This window comes from Tenrec ecaudatus, chromosome 16 (genome assembly GCF_050624435.1).
Source record: "Tenrec ecaudatus isolate mTenEca1 chromosome 16, mTenEca1.hap1, whole genome shotgun sequence".
NCBI classification, from domain to species: domain Eukaryota; kingdom Metazoa; phylum Chordata; class Mammalia; order Afrosoricida; family Tenrecidae; genus Tenrec; species Tenrec ecaudatus.
In genome coordinates this window covers 74523759-74533448 of record NC_134545.1, presented here as the reverse complement: position 1 = coordinate 74533448, position 9690 = coordinate 74523759, and the positions used below count along the sequence as shown (strand labels likewise).

Sequence of the window (9690 nt, the reverse complement as noted above, 5' to 3'; positions counted from 1 at the left end):
GTCACACAATTCAATAATTCAATCATATCAAGAAGAGTTGTAGAATTACCAGGTTCTGTTAGCTATTTACATGAGCATAGCAAGCTCCTGAAAGTCAACTATCCATTTAAAGGGATCTCTGGGTGATACATGAAGATATTCATGTACGGATTTAGCCAGGATGTTTCAATATAAAAGAGTATTCGGATTCCTACATTTACTCTTTGTTATTTTTTTCTTTCTTTTTTCCCCTAAACTTCCTGGTTGTCCCAAACTTGAGTTTTACAGTCTTGTGGGTGGGGACTCCCACAGTACCCGGTACCAATAAAGTGTGGGACAGTCAGGGTGCTTACAGTAAAAGAAGCCCTGGCAACGTAGTGATTAGGAGTTAGACTGCTAACTGTAAGGTGAGAAGTTCAAAACCAACAGCCACTCCTTGGAAGAAAGACGGACCTTTCTGTTCCAGTAAAGAGTGATACCTCGGAAGTTCCCAGGCAGATCTTCCCTGTCCTATGCGGTTGCTATGTGTCAGACAACTTGAGTGAGTTCTGTCAACTTGATGGCAGTGAGTTTGGTTTTGGTTTGCTGGGAGCACCGAACTCTCTTCCAGAGGGTAGAAAAGCCAGGATGCGGAGGTAGGGTCAGGTTGTAAGACACAGTAAACAACTGTGATCCCTGGACATTGCCAGACACACCTCACGCAAATACTCCACCTAATCCAAAGACTGTTGCTGGTGTAAAATTCAGGGGTCCTCAGACTTTTTAAACAGGGGGTCAGTTCACTGTCACTCAGACCCGTTGGATGGCCAGACTATAGTTTAAAAAAAACAACAACTATGAACAAATTCCTATGCACACTGCACATATCTTATTTTGAAGTAAAAAAACAAACGGGGCAAAAATACCTGGCGGGCTGGATAAATGTCCTTCGTGGGCCACATGTGGCCCGGGGGGCTGTAGTTTGAGGACCCCCTGGTTAAATAGTGGGTGGCAGTGACTGGTGATAGTTGCTGCAAGGCTAGAGAATTGGCCAGTTACCCAACAGCGATTTGCTATTTCTCCCCCTGGGGGAGTTAGTAGTGGTGAGACTTGGTTTTGCCTTTACTGATTTGTGACACCTTCTGTCTGACCTCTAGCACATACACTTTATTTATTTATAAATCATTTTATCAGGAGCTCTTACAGCTCTTATCACAATCCATACATCCATCCGTTGTGTCAAGCACATTTGTACATAGGTTGCCACCAGCATTTTCAAGACATTTTCTTTTTACTTGAGCCCTTGGAATCAGCTCATTTCACAAACACCCCCCCAGTCCCCCACCCTCCGTCCCTCATGAACCCTTGATAAATTTTTTTTTCATGTCTTACGCTGACTGCTGTCTCCTCCCTTCACCCACTTTCTGTTATCTGCCCCTCTTGGAGGGGTTTATATGTTGATCATTGTGATTGACAGGCTGGACTCCACCCCCTCACTCTTAATATCTTCAAGTTGACATGAGATTATGCAACTACAATTGGTGTGAAAATTAATTTCAGATTCAAAATTTGGGACTTTCCTTGGGAGGATCTGTGTTAAAACAATGGTCCCCCAAAGATGCACATGCCTAATTTCTAAATCTGACTTTTACATATAGCAAAAATAACATCTGCAGACTGTAAGCTGTATGAGAATTGGGAAAAATATCAGTCATGCTCAGATATTTTAACATCTAGCACAAAAAAAGTTTGTTGATAAAATGAATGATTCAATGTGTTAATATGAAGAAGCCCAGTCTTTTTTCTGATGCAATTTTTTCCAAACGGCTTTATCTAGTATGTAGCATTCTCACAAATGGTTACATAGACCTTTTTATTTTCCTTCAGTGTTTTTCTGAATACAGCTTGCATTGTTCAAGCATCTTATCACCCCAGTGAATTATATAATACATTTCTTGAATGCAGTGTGCAGGAAAGAGAACTAATGACATATTGGCCTAAAATCAAATTGAGTGCGACAATGGTTGGTCTTTTAGTGCCTAGGGACTCCCTCTCTCAGAGAGCTCACAGTCAGTAGCCAGCCTGATGGCCTTCTCATAGCAGTCCAGCGCTTCATTTATTTCTCCTTTCATTTTATAGATGAATCCAAGGAGGCCCCAACTTTCCGCATCAGATGGGTTTCTCTGACATTTCCTTAAGGCCAGTTTCTCTAGTGAACTGATGCTCTTTTCCTTGGTAAATGACTCGATTTCTATTTTGACTACTTCTAAATAATGGCGAATTGCAGCATCCTCATCTTTCCTTTGAAATCCCAGAAACCGGGCATATTGGAGATGCAACTTTTGCTTTTTCACCCCATCAAGGGCTTTGATCTTGAATGCTTTTTGGTAAGTCTCTTCTGCCTTTCTGTAATCATTCGCTTCTATGTACATACTTGCCAGGTGTACATAAGCAACATCAAAGGTGGGCTTTTGCTTCACAGCATACTCCAAATGAAATATAGCTGATTTGATGATGTTGTCATTTGCTCTGCTCTGCACTCTAGGCTGCCTGTTGTTGGCTTCCTTCATCTGAATCATGAGATCCCTGTAGCAAAGCCCAATCTGGTGGTGCAGGAAGGCAGAGTCAGGGGTTCTCTCCAAGGCCATTTTTAATAACTGGAGAGCTTTATCCACAGAGCCTTTTATTCGGTAAAACCTGGCTGCGTGTCGAAAGACATAGGTCTGGGAGGATGTGCTGGTCAGTGCTTCTTCGATGTACTGTTCCCCTTCCTCTTCTTGGCCTAAGTCCTGAAGCTTCAGGGCCAGGAGAACTTTAATAAGTACATCTTCTGGATTTAACCTGACAGCCTTCCTCAGGGGAAGCAGAGAATGCTCAGTTCGTTGTGTGTCTTTGTTGACGCTATCCAGGCGATACAGGATAATTGCATACCCCGTACAGAATTCAGGATTTTCAGGGTCTGCTTCCAGAGCCTTCTCAAAGCAGACTTTGGCCTGTTCATAGTTTTGTCCTCCACACTTCAGCAAGGCCCATCCTTCAGCACAGTCTATCTCGGGGCACTTTATCCTATAGCGGGAGGGACTTTCAAACTTCTTGCAAGTCTTCTCCACCTTACCCAGGTAAGTCTGAGCTTCTGCCACTCTCCCCAGGTGGTAGTACACCCAGGCATAATTGCCCCAAGTAACCACACTTTTCACATCAGACTGGTCACCATGTTTTTGCCGGATGAGCTCTTCAGCCTTTTGCAGGTTCTCCAGGGCTGCCTCAGTTTGGTTCTTCCGATGCCGCACGTAGGCCAGGAGGTTGTGTATTTCCACATTGTATTGAGTGTCTAGGAACTCAATCTCCTCCAAAATCCTGCTTTCTAAATCAGGCATTTCCTCGTCTTCAATTATTAACTGCCATGTGAAGTGGCATCTCAACTGCTCCAGACTCTCCTTGAGCCAGTGCTCATCAGCGTGCTGACTAAGGAAACAAAAGCGGAAGGTCTTTGTTAGGTGAAGGGCCGCTGATAAACCAAAGGCAGATAAAATGCTTCCTACTCTCCTCCTTTCCAGGAGCACACCTACTTCGTTGATCATTAGTATCCCTGTGTGTCTAACATCTCTAAGGTCTTTGAGTGCAGTTTGCTTGACTGCACAGACTGGCCCCAGTACTTATGATCCAGAGAGAGTTACCTTTTTAATGAGTCGCATTGTGGCCCAGGGATGGCAGTCATTCCAAAAGCAAAGAGGGACGCAAAGGGTGGCGGGCAGTTCCAACAAAGAACTCCCTCCCTGTTGACCCAAGATCAATTATGTAATACACGAAGACAATACAAATACTAGGAAATGGCTGAGGCAATAGGTAGATGATCATAGAAAAAAAATGGAAACTTATATAGCCAAGGTACCCTAAGCAAGTTAAGCAGAAAACTAAATAAGGCTATAGGACTAAGGCCAACAGAAATCTGCACAAATAGATCATTTATGGCAGAATAAATATAAATAAATAGCGGATATAAACTGTGGGGTACCAGCCCCACAATTGAATGTGGCCAATGAGCGGTTGTATAATTGAGGGGTAAAATTAAAGAGACATCAAATCATAAAGCAGGCAAGGGTTCACCTCCGGGACTGCCTGGACTTCAGGAGCCAGGTCCACGTGGAGAGAGAATATGTTTCCAACCAAGGCTTATATATACTCTAGGGGTGTATAAGACCCCTTAATTACAGGCCACCACATACATAACAGAGTGGGCTGTACCTTAACCCTAAAGGTCCCTGAGTACGTAGGGGGAGTAACCTAACCAGTGGCCAGGGCAGGGCTGTCTTCAGAGCCTAGAGAGCAAAAGCACATGTCTGCTCCTATAGTTAGAGCTGTCGCCGACAGAGCCTTGTGCTTATAAGGGGTACCTTTAAGGTAGCACTTTTATGGGAGGGTATAGCAGGAACAATATTAATTAAGAGAATGTGATTGGGACTCATCTCCTACTCACAAGGGTGAAGGCTCCCTCCACCCCAGCAATCCAGCCTGCCAGGCGTCTTAATATGAGAATAAAGGATTCGTCCATAAACTCTCTCTTCCCGATCTCAGCTTCCCACAATAACCAACAAAAATCTCTTTCTTGTTGTGTCCTTTCCAATGTTAGCAAACAGTAGCACTGCCCCGGAGGGTTTCCAAGGCTGTAATCTCACACACGCAGACTGCCACGTAGTTCTCCCACCAAGTGGCTTCGCCACTGCCTATGAAGGTTGCTGTAAAGATAACATCCTTGGAAACTCCGTGGCATTGGTCTCCTCCGCTATTGGGCTGCTCAGATCAGACTCGGCTACGCAGCAGTTGGTATCGGTGGGAGCCATTTTGGGCAGCCTGCAACATTTTTCTCTCTGCAGAGGAGCTGGTGGGGTCAAAACGCCGGCCTTTGGTTAGCAGATCAGTGCTTAACCACTGCGCCATCAGGGCCAATGACACAGCCAATCAAAAAACCCAAAACACCAAACTCACTGCCAGTGAGTCGATTCTGACTCATAGCAACCCTACCGGGCAACTGTTCCTGTGAGTTTCCCAGATTAACTTCCCCACTCCTTTTTTTTTCTGACCCTGACCCTAGATTAACTCTTGAGGGAAGTAGAAAACCTCAGTTTTCTTCTGCACAGCAGCTGTTTTTTGGTTTTGCTCTGCCGACTGACCGCTACGATTCCTGGGCTCCACCTAGCCAATAAGCCCCGCTGCCTCTGGGATCGCTCTTCCTCCTAGCCATAGGGAAAGACAAATTAAAGGAGCAGCACTTGATAACCGGTCTAGTCAGAATGGCAACAGTGTAAACGAGGCGAGGATACCAACAGCTGCAATCATGGATTGTCAGAGCCTTTCAAAACAAACATTTTCCTGTGCTTTAGGGGGAACGCAAGCTCGGGGGGGGGGGGGGGCAGTGTGGGCATGCATTAGGCTGAGGTCTGAAAGATCACTTGGAAACCATCTGCTGTTCTGCGGGGAAGATGGGGTTTCTACTTCTGTGAACGGTGACAGGCCCGGACACTCAGGCCATTCTACCCTGTCCTAGGAGGTCGCTGTGAGGGGGGCATTGACTTGATGGCAGTGAGAGTTTTGTTTGTTTGTTTTAGGGGAAAATTTACAGAGCAAATTTGTTGCCCATTCAATATATTGCTTCATCACACTGATTGCAATCCCCACACTGTGTCTGCACTCATCCCTCATTTCCATGGATCCAACCTTCCTGTCCCTCTCTAGCTTCTCATCTGTTCCTTTAGGCGTCTGTTTGCCCAGCTGGTCTCCTACACTTGATCACTGTAAGGCACACAGTCCATGTGCATAAGCCAGTCTAATCTTTGGTTGCCAGGGAGTCCTGCTGGTGCTGTCAAGTAAGTGTTGAGCCGCTAACCACAGATCAATGGCTAGCACCCACCTGCCACTCCGAGGGAGGACGTGGACATTATCTGCTGCATAGAGCTTTGTGGCCTACAAGTCCGAGTCAACTCTCTGGTAATCTGTTTGGTTTCGGGGGTTTAATGTTTGGTGAACTTCCAGAATAGCTTTGGTTCTGATTTAAAAGGATGTCTAGGGGGCATAGTCCATACCTCTCGGCTCTGTCAGACCAGTAAATCTGGTCTTTGATTTGAATTTTGTTCCAAATTTTTCTCCTGCTCGTAGGTTCCCAAATTTATTTGGCTTATAGCCCTCCTTTAAAACATTTCTCAGTGCCCCTCTGGCAATTTAAAAACGTTTGTACTGCAGCCTTCCTGGATTGGTGCAGCACCCCCCCTAGCTGTCAGTATCATCCACTTTAGAGAACCCTATTCGATGTTTATGGCCTTGTTGAAGAAGCTTTCATAATTGTACATCCAGACTAGACAAATCCACAGACACAGAAAACAGGTTAATGATTGCCAGGCAGGGAATAATGACGAGTGACAGTATAGTGGGCATGGGACGTCCTGTTGAAATGATGAAAAGGTTCTGGAACAGAAGGTTACACAGTGAGTGTATTACCGCTACTGAATTAGTCACTTAAATGAGCTAATATGATGAATTTGTCTTAAGTGAATTTATAACAATAAAATTTTATTATAAGCTTAAATTGAAATCTACAAATTACACATTTAAGTTCAAATACATTCAAAAATAAATACAAAACCATTAAAATAAAAAGCTAATTGTGCCACTAGAAATTATGACATGTGTACCCAGTTGTAGCTTTTTGAGCAGGATTGGTTTCAGGATTAAAAATCATGTCATTGAAATTAGTTTATATCTCAGCTCCTTTTATTATCTGAGTGATCTTAACTTCTCTAAATCTAAAGTGCCTTAATACAAAATGAGATGAACACGACACGAGTTACCTGCCTTGTCAATTTGTTTTGATGATCAAATAATTTATACAATACCTTTAGAAGCTAGGCAGGCATGTAACAGGCAGTCAGGAGTGATACCTGCTACTATATCCCATGTTAATGAGTTTTGGAGACCCACTTCACCTGTTTATTGGTCAGAGAGGAGGGGGTTCATCCCCGGCCCGAGGCCGTGCATGGTCTAGGACTTCTGCCCCCTTCCAAGTTTCCCACTGGACCACTGAAGGGAAAGTTCAAAGTTGCTACTAACAGTGGCCTTTTCCCGCCTCGCTGATATCAAGGGTTATTTGAATGGAGATTCCATGTGGACAATCTAGAATTGCCACATAAGATCCTTCAGGTAAGAAAGATATTGATTTCCTGTGCAGTGAACTCCAGGCCAGTCCCCTGAAGAGGGGGATGTAGGGACTCTGAAGAGAGTTTCACTTATGAGGAGCAGGTGTCCTGTGCTGGACCTAGGAGCCCAGCGGTGCAGCTGGACAAGGAAAGGTCTTATTCTCCAGGACAGAGCTCCTCCGACCATATCCCCACAGTATTTTCCCATGGGGCTTTTGGGAGGCACCAGAGATGAGCTTGCAGAACTGGTGGGTCCTCCTTTTACACCATGGTGAGCAATCAGTCGGTACAGGACAGCGCTCCTACCCAGACCAGCCCCTCACTCTCTGCCTCCGTCAGACAGAACTGATTTGGCCATCACTGTCTCACTTCTGCTAATCTTTCCCCTCTCCTACTTCTCCCCCTTCTATGAGCAATGTAGCATGGGATAAAAAAATATCTTCAAAGCAATGCTAACAAAAATTAAAGTCACCGAATTAATAACACAGTTAAAAAACAAAACACCACAGTTCAACACACATTCCATCCAAAAGCAAATGCTGAAATAGAAACTAGGAAACTTAACCCCAGTGAGACCAAGTCTGTTGAGATAGCACGAACAATTCCCCCCATTGCGAACTCTGGGCACAAAGACAGAGAAGAAGAGAAGTCTGTACCTCATGGCTGCTGTGAAGCCGGCAGCAGTTCTGCACTGTTATGTTCAGCTTGCTGGACTTCTCTGAGAGCTAGTCCCTCCAAAGGGCTTTCAGACAAATCTAAGCCCGGGCACAGGCTATATATAAGGGAATAGATTAACAGCTGATCATGCATGTGATGGAGGTTGTAAACATAAAATGGAAACTGAAAGTGGAAAATGAAACTAGAGTCAAAACTGAAACTTAAGCCTGATGCCTATCTGACTTCTGCTCCGAAACTGTTCAAAACCAAAGGGAAATGGGGAGTGTGCTGTTACATTGTCAAGATTGAAGTCAGTGTCAAATGTTATGAATTGTGGAACAGAAAAGCAATTTTGCTCGGCGAACTTTCACCCAAATCACAATGAAAAAGTTTTATTTCAAAAAAGGGGGCTGGGTGGGTGAAGATGGTGAAAAGCCATTTTATTGATATGCTAATTCCTTTGGGGGGGGTACTACTTGAGCTTACTGAGACTTGGAAGCTAGGATATTTCTCTTAGTGCATCTCCGAGATACAGGAAGACCCCTGAAAATTGCCTGTGTACATGAGAGCAAGTCGTGGCTGCCATTTGGATCTGTGTTTCCTCATCAGGAAGCAGGGGGTGCTCCTTTTACTGTATATGCACTGCCAATGCTGGCTCATAGCGACCGCTGTCCCCGCTGTGGGTTTTCGAGACTGTAACTGTTGATGGGAGTAGAAAACCCTGTCTTTCTCCTGAGGAGCTGCTGATGGTTTCGAACTGCTGACCATGTATATCACAGCCCAATTAGTAACCACTATATCACCAACGTTCCTCTCTAACTGTATATAATTCTGCCAATCTCTAAGCTAGACTCTTAACCCAAATTTGCTCTATTTATGACAGGTCATGTCTTACTAATCTTGCACATCTGTGGACTGGATACTGGTAGTCAGAGGCCTGTTCCTTTTTTCTTGTACATGCAAATGTGTCCTTCAAAGAAAACACATCATCCTATTGTTAAGCCATGGTTTTCTAGAGACATGAGCAAATCAGAAGATTCTGTAGAAATGAAATTTCTTTTAAAAAATTAATCATACAGGTTATCTATGTGTTCAGGCAAATATTCAGACTCTGAACCAAAGCTGAAATACGTGAACTTTAAAAAGCTGCTTTTGTGTGGAGGGAGCAAGGTGACTGGAATTTTCAGGGAAAGAAACCAGGGGGTTGGTACTTTCCCAGTATACTTGAGAGTGCACCGAGACACAGACATGAGTTGTGTTGTTGGTGCTGAGAGTTTGGCAGCAGTCCTGGCTCAGCGAGCCTCTGGCTCAGGTATCTGGAGGGTGCAGAATCTGATTAGGTGTGCCCAAAGTGCCTTTGGCATAAGTGATTATCAACAAGTGCTGAAGCAGTACAACGGAGAAAGGAAAGAGCCAGTGAAGTGTGTTTGCAAATAGGCAGATACTGGGGAAAACAACTTTTAAAAAATGAAATGGGCACCCAGCTGTGAGTCCATTTGCAGGCACCCAGGGCCAGTGCTTTGAGGGGCTGGTCAGCTCTGGTAAGCTGTTTCATCTCCAGGAGTCACTGTTTCCTCAGCAAATACCCAAGTGAGTGGATTCCAACCCTCACTGCACATTGAGATCGACTGGGAAAGTTAAAAAATAAATTCTAGCTAGCCACACCCAACCAATTCAATACATCTGTAGGAATGGGCCCCAGACTCAGTAGTACAGAGAAATCCTCCGGTGATTCTAATATATACGTGGGCTGAAATGACCTAGGGGATCCCTGGTGTCCATTGTGTCCATGGGATTCTCAGGTTCAATGGCAAGGCCCTCAATTACAGGACTTATTTTCCTTTCTTTGAGGTCCAAACTTTCCATTTCTCTGTTCCTTGTCTCCAAC

At 44.5% G+C, this 9690-nt stretch overlaps 1 protein-coding gene across 1 annotated transcript; it reads right to left on the bottom strand.

Moving 5' to 3' along the window:
* Positions 1–7950, bottom strand: LOC142429334 (antiviral innate immune response effector IFIT1-like). Its single transcript, XM_075534405.1, has 2 exons — positions 7802–7950; positions 1–3423 (listed from the first exon to the last, which is right to left on the bottom strand). Exons 1-2 carry the CDS (start codon positions 7804–7806, stop codon positions 1998–2000), a joined length of 1431 nt encoding a protein of 476 aa, XP_075390520.1. The 5' UTR covers positions 7807–7950; the 3' UTR covers positions 1–1997.
* Positions 7951–9690: the final 1740 nt, after the last annotated feature.